General features: G+C 41.1%; 3 protein-coding genes across 15 annotated transcripts in view; 2 read left to right on the top strand and 1 right to left on the bottom strand.

The window, feature by feature from the left end:
* Positions 1–4,566, top strand: part of abca1b (ATP-binding cassette, sub-family A (ABC1), member 1B) — a 28,682-nt gene extending 24,116 nt beyond the window's left edge. For both annotated transcript variants that reach the window (XM_027016364.2, XM_027016363.2), the window contains 8 exons: positions 13–75; positions 173–279; positions 422–563; positions 749–883; positions 1,603–1,706; positions 2,233–2,325; positions 2,544–2,787; positions 3,269–4,566. In XM_027016364.2, the coding sequence (XP_026872165.2) occupies positions 13–75; positions 173–279; positions 422–563; positions 749–883; positions 1,603–1,706; positions 2,233–2,325; positions 2,544–2,787; positions 3,269–3,403 (1,023 nt within the window). In that variant the 3' untranslated portion in view covers positions 3,404–4,566. The remainder of the gene's footprint in view (positions 1–12; positions 76–172; positions 280–421; positions 564–748; positions 884–1,602; positions 1,707–2,232; positions 2,326–2,543; positions 2,788–3,268) is intronic.
* Positions 4,567–4,643: 77 nt separating this feature from the next.
* nipsnap3a (nipsnap homolog 3A (C. elegans)) lies at positions 4,644–10,614 on the bottom strand. Of its 2 annotated transcripts, none has more exons than XM_027016379.2 (6): positions 10,508–10,614; positions 9,459–9,669; positions 8,707–8,868; positions 8,110–8,259; positions 5,838–5,924; positions 4,644–5,544 (listed from the first exon to the last, which is right to left on the bottom strand). In XM_027016379.2, the coding sequence occupies exons 1-6, from the start codon at positions 10,589–10,591 to the stop codon at positions 5,468–5,470; spliced, it is 771 nt and encodes a 256-aa protein (XP_026872180.1). In that variant the 5' UTR covers positions 10,592–10,614; the 3' UTR covers positions 4,644–5,467. The 2 variants fall into 2 exon arrangements, with proteins under 2 accessions (XP_026872180.1, XP_026872181.1); XM_027016380.2 differs by having other exon boundaries at positions 9,459–9,666.
* Positions 10,608–14,792, top strand: thg1l (tRNA-histidine guanylyltransferase 1-like). Of its 11 annotated transcripts, XM_027016370.2 has the most exons (11): positions 10,611–10,696; positions 10,923–11,017; positions 11,204–11,492; positions 11,901–11,938; positions 12,066–12,131; positions 12,867–13,004; positions 13,238–13,414; positions 13,691–13,860; positions 14,042–14,130; positions 14,331–14,438; positions 14,521–14,792. In XM_027016370.2, the coding sequence occupies exons 6-11, from the start codon at positions 12,901–12,903 to the stop codon at positions 14,680–14,682; spliced, it is 810 nt and encodes a 269-aa protein (XP_026872171.1). In that variant the 5' UTR covers positions 10,611–10,696; positions 10,923–11,017; positions 11,204–11,492; positions 11,901–11,938; positions 12,066–12,131; positions 12,867–12,900; the 3' UTR covers positions 14,683–14,792. The 11 variants fall into 11 exon arrangements, with proteins under 11 accessions (XP_026872179.1, XP_026872171.1, XP_035376983.1 ...); XM_035521090.1 differs by lacking the exon at positions 12,066–12,131 and having other exon boundaries at positions 10,955–11,017; positions 11,411–11,492; positions 11,901–11,994; XM_035521086.1 differs by lacking the exon at positions 12,066–12,131 and having other exon boundaries at positions 10,955–11,017; positions 11,901–11,994.
* The last annotated feature ends 4,975 nt before the right edge of the window (positions 14,793–19,767 follow it).

The following is a 19,767-nucleotide window of genomic DNA, read 5'->3' as shown; positions in this document are numbered from 1 at the left end:
GCCATGCCACAGGTGTATAAGAGGAAACAAAAGCCTGCTGTGGACAGGCTCTGCGTGGGTATTCCCCCGGGAGAGGTGAGACGTGGCTTCTTCCTGCCTCCTGTTCAGACATGTCCTGCCGAAATACTGTGCTACATAAGCAGATATTTAACCTGTCTTTTTCTTTCCATAGTGTTTTGGTCTGCTTGGGGTAAATGGTGCTGGAAAAACAAGCACATTCAAAATGCTGACCGGAGATTCCATCGTCACCAGTGGAGAAGCCTTCCTGGCTAGAAAGAGGTAATGTCCATTTAGCACATTAAAAACTGTAAGGCAAGAATTTGGTTTGGTATATCATAATCGAATAAATGAAAGTATTTCACAAAATTCAATTAAAGTATTTTCACAAAATGTAACAGTTTTCTGCTTCTCTCATTGTCAGTATACTCAGGGAAATAGATCAGGTGCATCAGAACATGGGCTACTGCCCACAGTTTGATGCCATCAATGACCTGTTGACAGGCAGAGAGCATCTGGAGTTCTACGCCATTCTGCGTGGTGTTCCTGAGAATGAAGTGTGTGAGGTAAGGATGCTTTTTTCCCTTTTTTGCTGAAAACCACAATACACGAAACCATAAAACAATGCACAGAAAACACAAAGGAGGGTAACAGGGCACTACTTCTTCAAGGCAAGCACTTGAGATCAGTAGTAATGGATTTATGACAACAGGTTATTGCAACAGCAACTGAGGCTGTGTGTGTCTGGCAGGTGGCCGAGTGGGGGATCCGGAAGTTAGGTCTCATAAAGTACGCAGACAAAACAGCTGGCAGCTACAGCGGGGGCAACATGCGCAAACTCTCTACGGCCATGGCACTGATAGGAGGCCCACCTGTGGTCTTTCTGGTAATGTATGCACAAGAACGCACACACACACATTCACACACGCTTCCCTCCTTATTTCCACAATTGCATCACGCGGTTCTCTCGGTCTGGGCGGTCAGGTGAAGCACGCGATCCCTGGGACTGTTGTTGAGTTGCTCCCTCAGTAGGCGTTCCCATGCTGTTGTGCACTGTCCGCACAGCCACAATTCTGACTGACTCAAGCTGAACTCATTTCTAATTCAGTCCTAATTCAGTATCTATTTGCACGAATAATTGCATTTAGATCAATTCAATGCAATTTTAATTATGTAGCGATCTTCACAACACATTTTTTCTACAAATTGGTATATTGAGAAATCTGGGTATAGATCCATAAAGAGCAGGCCTGGGGCAATAATGACAAAGAAAATTCCCTGAGGGGAAGAAAGAGACATTGAGAGGAACCGGAATTCAAAGAAGAACCCATCCCTTTCCGATTTTGTTCTGAAAATCACGTAGAATTTAACCTTCTGGAGTCTAACATCATTTTCTCTGTTTTTGCAAAAATTATATAGTTCATAGTGATATAGTGTACAGTGTTTTTGTACAAATGACAAAGTGAATTGCTGACTTGATCCTCAGTGTAGAACAGTGTGAGAGCATGCTTTGGGTCATTTTAGTTTTTGCAGTTAGAGAGAAGAAGGTTTTGCTGTTTGATGGGTATTTTCAGTTAAACCTGTGTACTAACTCCTGTGTCCCAGGATGAACCCACCACTGGGATGGATCCTAAGGCCCGCCGTGCCCTTTGGAACTGCATCCACAGTGTCATCAAGGAGGGTCGTTCCATAGTGCTTACCTCCCACAGGTACGGCCTACCACGGCAGCCTGCTCAGAGATAGCCGAGTGAGGCTTGGGAAAGAGAGGGCTACCAGCCAACCTGTGCAAATGGAAGTAACCTTTAAAAGCTGCCAAAACGCATTTGGTGACAGATAATTTGGTATAGATGCTTTACTATAAAGGTCTCTGCGAAACGCAGAGCGCCCATGCTGCGATTCAAGTCAAAACAAAGTTCCATTTAGTATGTGGGCTTAGAGACAGAGTGCTGCTGCAATAGGCTCTTTCCTCTTTTATTGTACACTCATGAACTCATTAACGTATATTAACACACCTATCAGTGATTATCAAACTAGGTGTGTTACAGCAGATACAATCTTGGTAATATAGGAATATTCTGTGGCTGGGAAATAGTCAAATACATCACATACATTAACTATGTACAGACTTTGGCTCCACTCTACCAATAGGGTGCAGTACTTGCCCATTTCTCTCATAGAAATGTTTGTATATTATGTGCATAATCACATGTCAACCTTTACCCTGTTGTTCCACAGCATGGAGGAGTGTGAGGCCCTGTGCACCAGGATGGCCATAATGGTAAATGGCAGATTCCGTTGTCTGGGCAGCGTCCAGCATTTAAAAAACAGGTACAATTACCTCACAGCGCTTATATTGCATCACATCAAACAAACTCAGGCATGATCATCCCAAATCCAATCTCTACGAACATTAAATTCCTAAGATTAAAACTTGTATATGTTGGAGATTAGAGAGTGGTTTAATCGAATCAGGATGTCTGGACTGCGTTTCAGTTCCTCTACAGGTTCCCTCCTGCTCTGATACACATCCCCTCCTCACTGTGCAGGTTCGGCGACGGCTACACCATCATCCTGAGGGTGGCGGGGCCCGACCCCGAGCTGCAGCCCGTGATGAAGTTCATCGAGAGCGAGCTCCCGGGCAGCACACTGAAGGAGAGGCACAGGAACATGCTGCAGTACCAGCTGCCATCCTCGCTCTCCTCCCTTGCTCACATCTTCAGGACCTTGGCCACGCACAAAGACCTCCTCAGGATAGAGGACTACTCCGTTTCCCAGACTACGCTGGACCAGGTGAGAATGATTAACTTCAACCCGATTTGATTACAACATCAGTAAAATACACTAAACAAGGTGAAATGGGGAATGTGTAATATTTGTTTTGAGGTTCAGCGTGATCGTTAAAATAAGAATACATTTAAAAAACAAAAAACAGAATGGGAGATAAGCTCGTATGAACTGCAGGTTTCTTTCCATATGGTGTTTATTTGCCTGAAAAGTTCTAAATATTTCTGAATAATTAAACACACAAAAATACTACAACTTATTAGCATCACCCTCTTCAAAACATCGTAGTTTCCTCAATGTACATGCTATGCCTGTAACTTCAGTGTCTCAAACTCATGGAGTGAAATATTCAAACAGCCTGATTTATTCTAGGTGGGACACACGGCTAAAATTTGTTATTTTGGAAACACTACTGACAAGGATCACAAATGTGTGCCTATTTTATTCTGCTGGACTATACTGACTGATGTGACTCCCACTCCTGCAGGTGTTTGTTAACTTTGCCAAGGATCAAAGTGACGATCACTCTGACCACTCCATACGGCGAAAGGAAGTCCTGGTGGACGTCCCACTGCTCAGACTGGTGAAGAAAGAGGGGCGGCCCTCGGAGAGCGTAGTGTGACCCAAGGACGCTCTCACCCTGGGAGTTCTGGAGCCAGTGACTTTTCACCTATTCCACCTCACTGACCTCTTCCATGCGCTGCAGTCTGCTGATTAACTTTTCCAGTCAGCTATTCAAGGACTGCATGAGCACACAGGTGCGGACACAGCTGCGTAGAAAATCAATGCGAGTCAACGCAAAAGGATTGAGTCCACTGACTACGTACTGGAGCATGGTCAAGGCAGGTTCCCCATGAAAGTATGAGAGTGAAACTTGAATCACTGCCATCATTTTGTTCCTATATGAACTAGGCAAAGAAGCTGTGGCTTTGTGCATTGTTTAAATAGAGCTGGTGAATCTTTAAAGCTCAATGGGTAATTTTGGTTTGGTAACTGTAAATGACAGGAAAATTCAGGGGCAGTGTCTATTTATTTGTACTAGAAATGACATGAAGAAGAATTACGATCATTCTTTGCGTCTCTACAAGCTACATCGCAGAAAAATCTGTTAGATTGATTTTGTTTTAAAATGTGCCTTTATTTATGAACAAACAATTGTTATTAAAGTCCAGTGGGGCATTATTTCCTAACATATTCTTCAAGATAGTGCTTATCTTAGAATTCTAATACTGCAATTTGAGACAGAAGTATTCAGTGTTAGCAAGAAACATAATGTACAGAAAAATGTAATACGCCTTTGACCTCAAGTAAACCATCAACACCAAGCTAATCTCTAGTAGTACAGTACAGAATTGGTGAGTGGTGCATATAGGGGTCAGACAACTGTTCTATTTGGGCTATCCAACAGAAGCCAGTATTATACATTTAGGATCCTGTGCTTAATTGGCAATACACAGTCATTTCATTTAATACACTGCCCAGTGTCCCATCAGTATTCTAAACTGTTTAACTGGTCTCAGAGGGAAGACGGCAGTCCTAGCACTTTACTGGTCGTGAACATTGGAAATTTACTGATCTCTTTGCACTGGATTTTCCACAGAACAAACAACATTCCACTTTTTTTTATTATACCTCCATCTTTTTCCTACATAAAATGGAAAGCATTTCACTATGGCATATTCCATGTTTGATACCTGTTTACATTTCAGATGCATTGACAATGGCTGTGGAATATCTGTTACTCACCCTGTCCAATACTTACAATAAAATATGACAAATCTTCAACTCAAATGTGTTTATTACACATAAGCGATACTAATATATTAGTAAGCTATTACTGCATTTTCATACAACTACCACTGTGACAAGAAATCCAAAAGCTAGTTTTAGTACTCGGCCTTGGAATCACTAAGAGCCACATGGTTGTCATTTGGCAACACTTGTGTATTTATTCCGTTGCATTTGTTTGTTAAAGCTGAATATCCCCGCCACACTCTTAAAAGCATCCATACTTTTCAGTTAAGCACATTCATTATAAACTATAAATGTTTTTTAAAACAATCAGTAAATTCATAACATTGGTTTACAGGTGTTTCATTTTTTTACGCTTGCTGGTACATTATAGCAATGTTTACCTTACATTTCTGTTGTGTCTAAAATAAAAACCAAGAAATTTTGATTTCATATAATTACAGTTTATTTTTTTAATCAATATATAATCACTATCCATTAAAACATCATATAACTTCAGTAGAACTTTCATACATGCATGAAATTTCTGCAAACAGGTTTGCTAGTACCCTGTGTGACTAATAGAGAAAGGCATGCAGTAATGCACTACTCCCTTGAAGTACTAACATATGCCAGTTCCTCGGGCACAGTCCATAGAGCAGAGAGATACAATTCACACTCCCTCACATTAATCAAAAATGTCAGAGAAAGAGGTCCATCTATTGCAAAATGCATTACTAGTTTAATATCTTTCACAACTAAAAAATGGTTCAAATCTTTAAAGTACAGGAATGCAAGACCAAGCCAGCAGTCAAAGAAAGCTGCACAGGTCTAAACTCTCACCTCCCATGTAACAATAGTCATTTTGAAACTAAAGACAAAGGTTGGCGTTCCTTCTGAAGTGCTGTGCAGGCTCCGGGGTACGGCCACTGACCCACCGTTCACTATGACTGGTTCATTTAAGCGGTGAGTAGGGGCAAGGAAACATGAGCTTGTTGCGTTGAGATTCAAGGTAGCCAACACTCTGCCGTACTGCAGAGAGAGAACAAGAATGCTATAAGAAAATAATACTGCTATAAGATGAAAAAAAAAAAAAGTCTCTCTCCAATACATTTTGTCACTTTCTAGAAAGTGATATAAATGTAAACTACCTCAGGCCAATATGCTTTGCTCAGTTTTTGTAGTTGGCAACTCAGAGGTGGAAGATGCTACTTCATTTATTATAATTGACAGGAACAGTCACCACTGAAGAGCTTAGCTGGTTTGCCATTACAAGTTATAACAGGCAGTAGGACAAGACACATTAAAAACAGAGAGATGTTTACCTGCAGCCACTACTCTAGGATCACTGTGAGATCTGTATCTTACAGCTGCCCGATGGTCTGCACTCTCATACCACCACAGGACATGTACTGCAGTACACAAATGAACACACAACTCAACTGTGAGACAAAACCTTCATGTGCCCTCTGACGTGCCAAAGGTAATTGGGCAGCAGTTGATTATGAATTTGTGTTACCTCATCTTGAAAACACCCAGGCTTTTATAAAGTTGAACACTGGCCAGCGTGCTCATGCCAAGGTGATGTAAATTGTCGAAGTTCAATCTAGGCATGATACAGGGTGCCAGACAGATGGGACATTCCATTTTCAAAGTTGTAAGGGCATTTACCATTCATTGATCCACAGTGTGAATTGTGGACCAGGATTACGTCATAGAGAGGATTACCTCCCCCAGTGAACAGCGCGGTGTCCGCCTAGGGGTGTTTAATGATTAATGCTTAAAGTGCAACAGACAGGCAACTTTGGCAGAAATCACATCCACAATCAAAACAGCTTAACCCACAGGTTAGTGCTGTGTTCTTTAGCTTCCATGGGATATGGAAACAGAAGACCCACCAGAGTCTCCCTGTTAACACAACGACACTGGACACAACACCTCACCTGGGCTCATGACGTTACTAACTGGACACTGGACAGGCAACATGTGGCATGGTCCGAAGAGTTGCGGTCCCAATTGTTGATGGTAGGGTTCATGTGTGCCGCAGTGCCCAAGAAGCCATGGATCCCAGTTGTCATCAAGGTACTGTGCTTGCTGGTGGTGGTTCCATACTGGTGTGGGGTGTATTCTCATTGAATGGGTTGGGTCCATTGGTCTGCATAAACAATTCACTGACCAATGCCCACTACGTGTTACTGCTTGGTGAGCATCTTCAGCCCTTCATGGACTTCATGTACCCCCACAACGATGTGATATCGCAGCAGGATAATACACCATGCCAACGGGCTCAATTTGTCCAGAACTTGTTCGAGGAGCATTCCCACAAATAGTGAGCCCAATAAGGCATTTATGGGATGTGATGGAGAGGTCCATTTATAACAGAGATCCTGTAAATACCATGTAGCTGTGGCTGGCTATCCAGATGGCATGACTCAACTTCCTTCTAGACATCTTCCATTCACTTGAGGAACCGATACCTCATGGATTTGCTCTACTTCACCCGGCTAGAGGGGGCCCTACACAATACTAGTTCCTGTCCCATGACTTTTGGCACGTCAGTGTAGATTGCAAATAATGAAAATCAAATCCAACTTAATTATACAGGAAAGTACTACTCACAATCACATTTTGCCAGTTTTTGATGACATTTTTTTCTACTTCGCTAGTGCTATATTTGCTTCGGCCATCTTTGTTTTGTTTCTGACTTTTAACAGGGGATAATCTTTAAAAAAAAAGTGTTCACCTTAATTTCTAACAATTGTTTGATCTCTTTTGTCAACTAATTGGTCAGCATTTTCTTTAACACTATTTTCAAAACTGACCTTTTCCACCAATTACTATAGCTAAAAGTGGGTGTGGTTGTTTTTTTATCACCTCATGTTCCAAAATTCAGATGACCAATAGAGATTTAAGTTGCTCGCCTTCTTCTAAGACCCACCCCAGTAAAAAAAGTGCTTAAACTCAAAATCAAAAGAAAGACTACAGAAGCAGGAAAAAAGATTCCAAGAGCAAAAAATGCATCAGCAAAATCCACAAATAGAAGAAATTAAATCAAAGAGTGTGTGAAAGAATAGCAATTAGCACAAAATTAACTCCATATGATGGTGTAGACCTTGGATGATGACTCACAGCTGCACTGCACAATTTAAACTGTGTCATTGTGTTTTTTAATCTGTCTATCATAAAAACAAAGGCAACAAAATGTGTAAACAAAGGCTACATTCTACGCAAGTGTGCAAAAATTCAAAAGCGCTCAACCAAAAAAAGTCCAGCCGAATCAAATCCTCAGGCAATGTTCTATTCTAAAAAGGCTTCTGAATATGTGAAATATTTCAGAAAAGCACTTTAGATGAGGGTGTGCACTTATCCCACTTTGACTTCATCTCTATCAAAGCACACTGCCATTGTGTTTGAACAGACAACAACAAAGTGAAAGTATTCACTTATTACTGCTGCCTCTTGTTTGATGGACAGCTGTGAAATAGCCAAGTACACGCTGACTTTCCAGACTTTTGAAAGTTACTATCTGGGCGGTTCACAGAAGCACCTCTGGCAACAAACGAGTCTTTAGTTCAGATGCACTTATGTCATACTTACCTCTGTTGAGCCAACCGAACTCGCTGTGGAAGACACCCACCGGGTGGGCATACCCCGGGGCTGCATGGGTGCCAACTGCGCCTTGAAAAGCCTCGCCCCACACAGCTGGACCACCCGGCTTCATCTGGAAGGACACCAGCTCATACACACCTGAGGAGAAAAAAAACCGCACACACCCAGCATTAGTTACTAGAAGCTCAACTTCAGTGTTTCACAAGGCAATGCAACCTTTAAACAGTCAGTATTAATCTGCTTGACATGTTGTTGAAACTTATTTCTCTCTGTCGGTATGACACTGTGTAAAGCTCTCTATTAAATGTGCTGTAATTCAAACAAAGCTTACCCTATTCCAATAAGAGACTCTATTCCAACTCTAAATCCCCCCCCCCCCACTCAGTCTTTTTGGATAGTTCAGAATATGACAGTGAACAAATCCTTCAACTCTATATTCAGTGACACAGTGATGACGATAGCAAGCCAAATCACAAATACAACAAACTTATTTAAACTGTTGCCTATTATAACAATGTACAGGCAACAGTAACAGAGATTAATAAAACATGTCCTATTGAAGGTTAATAGGCTTAACACCCTTACCACCCTCTTTAGGTGGTTTCTGGATCTTGCTCCAGGGCACTAGGTATGTGACTTCACTGTCCTGGGAGGACAGCATGGGCATGGCTTTAGAGATGTACTGTTCCCCCCAGCTGGAGTCCTGAGCCAGGGCTGCCCGCACAGCTGCCCGCTGAGTGTAGCTGTCTAAGAAACAAAATGTAAATAATTAAAAAAGATGACTGTGGTCATCTCGCAAAAGGTGACTGACAATTTCCCGCACACATTTATAACATAATATCTGTGAAATGTACCACACACTTTATTAAAAATACATTTTTATTAGAAACACCTTCTGGATGTACAGTTTGTGACTATAACCCATCAAGTTGATAGCAATGCTCAAACTATTCGACAGTGTTTAACCATAAGTCTGACGCTGGCCACGTATCAGTGTCACTGCTGTGATGACAACGATCCGCCACTTAAATACAGTCAGTGGAGGAGCTGTAATGATAAATGGGGTAGATTGTAACTAACAGATTTGTTTATGGCAACATGGGCAACATTCTGTAACTGTATCTCTATAAGATAGGTGCAATTAATACAGTGCCCACTGAGTGTAGGTACAACATAGGTATTGCTATTAAAGTGGGTAGTGAGTGTAGATACTAGGACCCACATGAAATGTATGCTGTCATTTTTTGCAATACACAAAGATGGGCAGCTAAACTCATAGCAATCTCACTCATTTTAAATTCTGTTCAATCTGCAGATGTACGCAAAGTTCCTCTCACCGTATTTCCATATGTGGAAGACCTGATTGAGACCTCCATACTCTACGGTCCAGTAGCCCAGGAGCTCAGACTGTGCTGTGCGCAGGTGGATCTTCTCACTGGTCAGTCTGAGGAAGGCTGCATTCTGATGCGGGTGGATGTGGTAAGTACGGAATTCATAGAATGTTCCTTCACGTTGCTGAGGTCCAGTTGACATCGAAGCCCCGGGCTGCTGGATAACAGACAAGCAGCACATCACTGACATCCACTGCTGATCATTGGTGTTACACCACTTATATCGCTAGCAAATGCCGCACTTGATTTAGACATAAATGAACACATAATATATGTTAATATATGTAATATATATGTATCTTGATTTAGAAATAAATTAACACATAATATAATATATACAACCACCTGAATGAATAGACGTGTTCAGCAAAGCCTGGCTTACTAAAATCATGAACTTAACGCCACACGTCAAAGTCCTGTCATGTTAATTAATGAACCACTGATCTCTGCTGAAACAAGCTAAACACTTGTCCACTCGTAGTATGCCACTCCAAACTCAGCTGTAGCACATAATTCAACTGGAAAGTTCTCAAACATTATGATACAGACTAATATTCCTACAGCAAGTTAGTTAAAAGAGAGAATACTTTTAAGGAATTCTTACGAAATGATCTATGTAAATTGCATTTTAAACGGCATTTTATCAAGCTACCTAGCTAGATCGTTGGCTGGCTAGCGATCAATACTGGGTTCATGTATCGGGTGGCGTACTGTTTTTCTCTTTCATGCCGTTGTTAAACTTACAACAAACTAAATCAGAGCGGTTATCATGTTGGTTAAGGGCCCGGGGGGAGTTTCTGGAGCTCATGTGGGAAGAGCCAGCCGTGTGATTAGTAGTTTAGTCCACGCAAAGCGCTGTTCTAATCGTTTTGTGGAGTGTGTCGCGTACTGGATAGTTCCCTGAAGTTAGACAACCAGGCTGATGGGTTTTTTTTCCTGACGGAAAACGGACATTCGCGAACAGTAACACCAATATTGCATTAATTATGACTAACCTTCCGCCCAGTTTTAGAGACTGAAGAGATTGTGTTTTCCGCTCGAAGTGCTGCTTTTCGGAATACATTCCTTATTTGTTGCATGATTGCCTGTTTGAATGTCTCTGGACTCCCTCGCTACGTGCGTTTGATCAGGTTTGAAACACTTCTACTTCAACCGAAACGCGATGTGATACGGATGCCGAGAAGGTAAAGTCAAATGCATCGTAGTGGGTTAAACAAGCACACTATTATAATAAGCTACAAATATGGCTGTGCAGAATTGCAGGAGTATCAGTTGTGTAATCATAATGATCAAAATGCCATTTTGCTTTTTCAAAATAGCGTTCACACATATCATGGGGTATAAATAATAATGCATTGAATGCTTATTTCTACACTATTCTTTAGTTTTTATTTAAGTGTTCTTTTCTAGGCCACTGCATTTTGTTTGCAATTTTTGGGCAGGTAGAATGTAATATAAAGAGAAGAAGAAGAAAGCGGCTATAACTTGCTGGAAAGGAGTACAAGGTAGGTGTAGTGAACAAGCATCCAAATATCAGCACCTCCCTCTAAAACATTTGCTGCACATGTTCGATCTCACAACATCATTACAATGCCATGCACTGTAGATAAACATTGGAGTATACACAAAGAATTAATCTGTCAGACATTAGCATCTTTAGAACTTCAAATATTGTAATCTTCCTTTAACAGGGCTTATTCCAACATGACAGCTACTGATCTTCTTGTTTATCTTTCTGCGGATAAGTCTGTGCTACCCTTCATTATCCTAATAATCAATTTAGGGAGTGAAAAATAAATCCTGATTTCAGATCAGTGCCTACCAAATTTAAGAAACATTAGCGTGGATGTGTCTGTCCGTATACTTAAGTACTTCCTCACCCAAATAACTGTTCTCAGATTGTTAGTCTTCATGCTGAAGTTCAATGATTAAGGAGTGGATTTTCCAGGTGCAGAAGACAAGTCAAGTCTGTACCAAAAGGTAAGACATGTCTGGTTAAATAACACAGTAGCCAGTGGCCCGGAGCATAAAAGGTCATTATGCCTTACTGTCATCTGTAAAGGATTGTGTTTAAATTTGACAGCCAGCATGTAAGGACATAGGTCGAATTCAGGCATGCCCTCTCAGCCACTCTCCAGTATGTGGCAGCAATGGCACTATTTATCTTAACGAGTGTATCTTGTGTGTACAGCGCTTGTGAATGCTGTTGTAAGACATGAGGATTTACTAGATTTGATGCATTATTGAAGTATGCTTAAGTAAAATTGGGTCCAGTCTTTTCTCATCACACAAAATTCTACTGTTGTTTATCATCCTGGATACAGTTATAAAGATGATATTTAAATGTCGTAATGCTCAGTGACTGTGTGTCTTTAATCAAACCAACAGTGACTTCTTGTTTGTGAAAGATGGGAGCTGCTGAGGAAGTGAGTAAGTCCTCTCTCACATGATCATGATTTCTGCATTCTGCACATCTGTGCTTGTAAGGTGGCCTTTCTCTATATCATATCTAAGATGCACCTAAAACATGACATTGTGTTCTTTTCTTGACAGATGTGTACAATATTTCTCAAGTTTCAGCCTTGTTATTAAAAGCCATTTGAGTGCATTATCATATGTGTGAGTATTTTATAGAGAGAGCAATGTCTTTGTTTAGGAGATGTCTTTGTTTAGTGAACTCAGAGTAAATAACTGGCAAGAGTGACTTTTGGTTGGCACAAACATCAATTTTAATTATTTTTTGGTAATTATTTATATTTTACTAATGCCTAATGTAAATGCATAATAAACAATCGCAAGCACTCTTGACTTGTGATACTGTAATATACCATCACAAGTTAAGATTGATATTAATACATTTTTTTAAATAAAACCATTTCGAACAATTCCAATCATTCCTAAACAGCCACATTGCTCAAACTAAACGAATGGAACAATATCGTAAGTATAATTAGCGGAACCAATGTTTTAGCTCCTTGTTTTGAGGACGATAGCTACATATTGACGGACTGATACAATGATTATACCCACGCTTAAAGCTGCTTCCCGGGTAGCTAATTGGGCTGTATATTAAGTATATTAGAAGTGTGATAGTCAATGCTTCCCTCATTAAGGATGATCTAGTAGTGATATATCGTGACAATAATGAAGCGATGCTACCAAACGAATAAAGTGAGGGGTTTTTTAAAGATAGCAGGCTAGCTAACTAGCTAGCAAGCTGTCATTACTCTGAAGGCTTTCTTGAACTACCAAGGCTCGTTAAATATCATTTTGAAGTTCTTCAAATAGAGAAGTTTCATATCTTTGAATGTTGAGACAAGTGTCATTTCTGTTTGGGAATTTGACTAAGAACAGGGGAAACTTCGCGCTACTTCACACAGGGTGCATCATGGCGAAAAGCAAATTTGAGTATGTGCGCAATTTTGAGAGCGATGATACGTGTTTACGGAATTGCTACATTGTAGTTCGACTTGATGGGCGCAATTTTCACAAGTAAGTAGCTAAACCATAAACCGTCTGATGGTGTACCGTTCGATTCATAGCTATTTTTTGCTTGTTAAATTGGAAGGCTTTACATATGAAAGTGCTTCAGCAGCCAACTAAAGTATATTTGTTTTGTGGTGTCGCTTCGGACATGCACTGAAAATGTAAATCTCTTTAGTCGACTGCGTTTTATTGTGTATGGTCTTTATTGACACTAACTACTAAGCACTGTTTGACTGCAGGTTTTCTGAGCAGCACAACTTTGTTAAGCCCAACGATGACAGGGCTTTAGGGCTGATGTCCCGCAGTGCCCGGTCAGTTATGGAGGACCTCGAGGACATAGCTGTAGCTTACGGACAGAGCGATGAGTTCAGTTTTGTCTTTAAACGGTCCACCAACTGGTTCAAGCGAAGAGCAAGGTAAACTCAAATCTGAAACTCTTAAGTCTAATGTAATAAGTATTTAATAACGTATTTGATTTGGCTGATAGAATATTAAGTAATTAATTCATGGATGCCTGCAACTCAGTAGCTTATTTCCCTTTGCTTTTTTCGTTTGGCATCTAACTGCCTAGTTAAGAGAAGTGCATTGTTCACTATGTTAAAGTATAAGTCCCTTGTATTCTATTTATGTTCAATGCTTTGAAGTAGACAGGGAACAAAGTGAGACTTCTCTGCTCCCTCCCTGCTCTACAGTAAATTGATGACCCATGTGGCATCCCAGTTCTCCTCCAGTTATGTGTTTTACTGGGAGGAGTATTTTGGAGGGCAGCCACTGCTCTACCCTCCAGGCTTTGACGGTAGGGTTGTCTTGTATCCCAGCAACCGCAATCTTAGAGACTACTTAAGCTGGAGACAAGCTGACTGTGAGTGTTTTTTTCCCTCTTTTAAGTATGCATGTAAAATAATTTTTTGGGTCATTTTATTTGCACGTTTATTTGCATGTATTTGTAATACCTCTTGTGATAAATTTTAACAGGTGGCCTTTTTTCTGTGTTTTGGTTCCAGTGATTCTCATTGTTCAGTATCACTTCTGTTAATTTACAGGTCATATTAACAACTTGTATAATACTGCTTTTTGGACACTGGTGCAAAAGGGAGGACTCTCTACAAACCAGGCAGACAAAAGACTAAATGTATGATCTGCCACTGAGCCAGTCTGAGTATTACTTATTTTTCCGATACAACAGGCTTTTGAAAGTGGACATCATTGAAATCTTTAGGCCTGATTAAATTGTATTGCATATGAAAATATGGAAAGGATGAACCTTAAAACTGTTCATTTATCTGCTTTAGCTTCCTCATTTACATCCTTTCTGGATTTATGTTGTTTCAGGGAACTCTGTCTGCAGATAAGAATGAGATTTTGTTTTCAGAATTTAATATAAACTACAACGATGAACCAGCACTACACAGAAAAGGCACCACTTTGATCTGGGAGAAGGTAAAGTAGCAGCAACAGAAAGTTTGAGCTCTGTGGAAATTCTACTGGTTTAGTAATGGCTATTTACATCTACACCCTATAGGTCATTGAAACATCAACTAAAAAGGTCACAGTACCCAGTGAGGGCAACAAAGAGGTCACTTTTACACGCAGCAGAAGAAAAGTTACATCTTATAACTGTGACATCATTGGAGATTCATTCTGGGACGAACATCCAGACATCCTAGAAGAGGACAGTTGTTAAGCAAACATGAAGAGAGCAAGAAAGCTGGACAGTGCACATTTGGTGAACCTGTAGGACTTCATCTGGAGATTTTTATATTATTTTTAAGTTAATAAAGGCTATTGACTGTATGACAGGTTTCATGTATACTTATATTTTTGTCATCCAGAATAATAAGTAATAATACATGCAGTGCACCTACAAGAATAATGTAATTTTGTAATTTATGCCACTGGAAACTGGTTCTAATTTCTATTAACTAATTTCAATGTTAGGAATAGATGTAGCTTCAAATAATAAATTATTATTCACTCTTTGCATGAAGGTGAACACCAACATCCTGGGTTGACGTTGAGCTCAACTCATCCACAAGGTGGCATTCTTTCACTCTACATCAACGTCTACGGTTTAAACCAACGTGACCGTCTCAGCTCATAGAGGGCGTATTACAGTTGGCCATTTTCCTGTTCTCACACATGAACGTGTCACTTAATTACCCACTGTTTGAATAACTGGTTCCTTAAGAAATGCCTCCATAAATGAAAATTGACGTGTTACTTTTGAAAGGTTGTAAACATTTGAATTTGGTGCCCAAAGTGTACATAAGTAACATGGTCAATAATACATGACCACACAGGGTTCATGGACAAAGTCCTGGCAGTTGCAGACATCATTAATTAGCATAACAGCATAGTTTTATGGTTTATAATAGCAGGATTTAGCCTGATGAGAATTTCGCTTTGAAATAACTTTAATTATATCTTCATTATCACTTATGCTGAGGGATAAGGTTTGTGTGTAGTTATTTAATTAATTGATTTTTTGAATCAGCCAAACTTTTCAAGATGGATCAATTCAAATTTGTGATAAAATTAATAGGGTATGTGTAATTGTAGATGACATGTCTTGATTGACATGTTTGGCAAATGAAACTGAGGAGTGTATTTATTTCTTTGTAAAAATATATAATTTGAAAAAGCTTTTCTTTGAGCTTAGTAATTGAGAAGTTTATCACTATTTACTTATTATTTACTATTATTTACTATTTATTTACTTCTATTATAAATTCTTTGTGATGTTGAGCTGACTTTTGAAAATACAAGTACCCTACATTAGGATTACTGCTGGCTGCACCACTGGATACATCCACATTTTATATTAATGTTTGGTAAAGGAATTTAATGAATCTGAATGGGTATATGGGCAGAACAGAAGCCTCCATCCTCAGAGACGTGCAGGTAAGTGGACACCACTGATACTCTTTATCAGATATAGTAGTTCAGACATATTCTGAAGGCCCTTTCATGACTCCTTGTTTTGTTTTGAATTCAGTATTTCCTCTGTGAATATAGTATGATGTGTCCCCCCCAAACACCTACATTTTGTCACAAAAGGAAGTCATATCTTGGTTACATTTACTGCACCATTTGCCTTATGAACTTGGTTTTCAACCAGCTCAAAATCAGCTCAACATTTAACACCTCATCACCTTTTCCTTCGCTACCAGCAACAGCAAATTTACAGCCATTATTCATAAAACTGATTTACGCGAAGCTTTCAGGCTGGGCGGCAGACAGTGGAACATCATAACCTAATTACGGCCTTCCTCGTCTCAGATTTGCTGCTGATTCAGAAATGTTGCAGTCCAAATCTTTATTCAGGTCTCCCCAAAAAGCAAGATGGATGTTCTCTTTCTGGAAAAGGAATTCATTCTCTTGCCACACAAGCTCCCTTAGGTGGAGAGGATGAATATGTAGACTCATCTCCAAGGTGAGAACACAGACAAGGGAACTGGGTGGCTATATTTGGCTAAGGCCTTGTTTTTGGACTGTGGCCATAGCAGGAATCACATTCATTTGGGCTCTCAAACAGATAAACACTATCTCTGTGAAAAGAGAACTATTGCAACTCCCAGAAAGTCGAAGTAAATTAGCTGAGTTTGGAGTTATGTATTTAAGTCCTCTATATGGGGAGTCAAAGTATATATACAGGCACAGGAACTCAGGGTGACATTTGCATGCATTACTATGAAAAACTGGACAGTGCAGCCTGCCGGGTTTCCTTGAGTGATTTGTTGTTTGCCTTACTGGCAATAGAACATTACTTATATTCTTGTAAAATCCCTTCTCAGAAATCGAGGCCTGGAGTTGGCTATTTTACTAGGCTCTGACTACTTGTGTGTAAGATTTAGCCATATTTGAATGCATTTAAAATTTTAAAATGTAATAACCACAGAACCACATTCACACTATCATTTTTACTATCATGTCGATATCATATCTATACGCGTATAATTCACATTTTATAGCAAAATAATTTAAAGTTAGGGTCTGCTGAATCCTTGAGTGTCAGTTAGGTGCTTCCTTCCCAAATACATGCAATCAGTGCAACCTGAAGGCTTAAAATTTTCCGGATGCCCAAAATAGCCACTAAAAAATGATGAAAGACGATTTGATGAAGGTGACTCCGTGCTGGAGTCTATCTAGTCACAGATCAGAAAGGGGACCCAGTTTTCATGGCAAGATGTGTGAAGTCCTCTGTGGTGGGGTGGAGGGGATGGGCATATGACCTGAGACACCTGACCACTCTGTCATTCAGAATCATGTCCTTTCCTGGAGCTGTACTTTCTGAAACTTTCTGGGATTGCCATGGAAACTCAGGCAGGTATTCATTGGTGACAAAGGTAGCACAATGTATGCCTCTCGATAGAGATGTTTTACTCCGGCTTTGACCTGTCTTACACCCCACTGACATGGAGACCAAGCTTGGGCAAATGATGCTACCCCTCAGACCCCTTGGAACAAAAAGGCTGTAAAATATCACAAAGCAATAAACACAAACAGATCCAAAACAAAGGAGAGGCATCAGACACAAAAGTGGGTGTAGATGTGAGCCAGTGTGACTGCACACTGAACTCCTGACCTCTCGGCCGACAGAAGAATCCACCAAGTTAAGACAAAGCAGTAATTATCTTCATGTTACTAACGCATTGTGAACATAGCATAGATGCAGTACAACTCTGCGTGTGTGTGTGTGTGTGTGTTGGGGGGTGAGAGTGTGAGGGGGGTAGTGTGAGAGAGATAGTGGGACTGAAGTGGCAATCTCATCCTTGAGCATCTGCTGGAGGATCTCACGTTGTCCTTCACATCAAACAGCCTCATCCAGACACTGAGAAGAAGAGCTTTACCATGAGGATTGGGCTTTGCAGACATAACAAATGTGCCTTCAGCTCCAAGGGGCTGTGTGGGGGCTCCGTGCAGGAGTTGGACACATCCTCTTCATTTGCAGGACACAGAGAGTTGGTGAAAAGGGGGAAAATCTACATGCTGAGGGCTTAGGAATAGAGCTCCTCAATAGGCAGTTTAGTCATCACAACAGGATTTGGGATTTGCCACAGATCCCATTGCTCCTAATGCTCAGTGCAATGCGCTCTGTGTGTCTGTCTGTCTCCTTCTCTCTCTTTCTCTCTCTCTCTCTCTCTCTCTCTCTCTCACTCTCAATCTTTTTCTTTTCTGTCTCTCTCTCTCCCACATTAGGTCTGCCTTCTCTCATTTCACCATCATTCACATACAAAATCATTATGCAAAAACCAGCATAACCCGGCAAACTGTCTTATATCAACAGAAGCACAATCGGACCCTTTTGTTTGCTCAGTGGTGCATTGATCTGGGCATCTAAAGTCTTTGCTCAAAGAGTCTGCAGGGCTGGTAGACCACTACTCCTCTCCCTCGTCCCCCCCCCCGGCCGCCATGCCAGAGCCAGGCCGCTTTCTCATGCTAATCACACACTTTGTCCTTGGGTGGATTATCCTGCCATGGCTTTTGTTGGAGACCCGGAGCGGAGCCCCGCGAGGTCGACCTCAGCCGTGGCCTCGGACACAAAGCCCCCCTCGCGCATGCGGCCCCGCTACGAGCACATCCCTCCACGCACAAATTAGTCTTGCACAATTCCACCTCACACTGAAGAGGCCTGTGTGAGCGCCCCCCCCCCCCCCCGCCAAATCATTAAAAATGACTGCACATGCTCCCCAGCTACTGCCACTCAACTGAAACACAGCCAGGCTCGAGCCTGACACGCAAGGAGAGGCGCCGCTACCGTAGCGATAAGCATAGTGTCGGAATATCATTGGAAAAGGGTGTTATATTGTACTCCATGATGTGCAGTACAAATTATTTTAAGCCTAATTATAATATTTAGATACATCAAATATTACCTTTGAGAACCTTCATAAGTCATTATTCAATAACTGCTCATTAGTCAATAGTCACCCATTCTTCTTGCATGCTACTATAACACTCATGGCTGTTCACTACAGCCATGAGCTTTCCATTCGTTATTCTATTTCCATTCATCCCTTTTTTAGTCTTTTGGTTCTGATACAGCTGCCCCACTCCGCTCTGGTGTCATGGAAGAGCTGACCCTCTTCCCGCTCCACCTCTGGTACCTCCAGGCGAGTGCCGGCTCTCTCCGGTTCCTCCATTACAGCTGTCTGTATGCGGTTGCGGAGACAGAGGTGCGCGCCTGGGCCCCCAGCTGGAGGCCTGACCCCACGGTGGACAGAGGGCGGCTCCTCTGGCCAGGGAGAGCAATTCCACAGCACCTTCTGGCTGACCGTGAGAATGCCAGGTTGTCGGCCACTTTCGCTCATTGGGGTAACGGGAGAATTGTTCACAGACGCTTTTATGTAGCACTGTGGCATTTCAGCAGTAAAGATATTTAAACAGGTTAATTGACATTCAGAGAGGAAACATGGATTTTTGTGTAATATACTGAGAGGAGAAAGCTTGCCATTACAGGAAGTCTTTACTTTGTCGAATAATGTTGATGACGCATTGACTGACAGTGAGAGAAACAGAAAAGAGAAAGTGAAAATGATAAACGACAACAAAAGAGGCTAGTTCCTCCCACTCTCTATTGGTTGATGACATAAATGCTTTTCCTACTCTGCAAGCTAATTGGCCACCCAGGCTTTCACTCGATTTGGAGTTTTTCTCTTTACATGCGCATGTCCTCTCCTAGCAAGACGTATCGTCCCACATGCCAGCCTTAACACCACTGGATACCAAAGCTGCCATAGAGAGTTGCCAAAGACTGAGGCCAAAAAAT

Source organism: Electrophorus electricus, chromosome 2 (assembly GCF_013358815.1).
Source record: "Electrophorus electricus isolate fEleEle1 chromosome 2, fEleEle1.pri, whole genome shotgun sequence".
Taxonomy (NCBI): domain Eukaryota; kingdom Metazoa; phylum Chordata; class Actinopteri; order Gymnotiformes; family Gymnotidae; genus Electrophorus; species Electrophorus electricus.
This window is presented reverse-complemented; position numbering and strand designations above follow the sequence as displayed.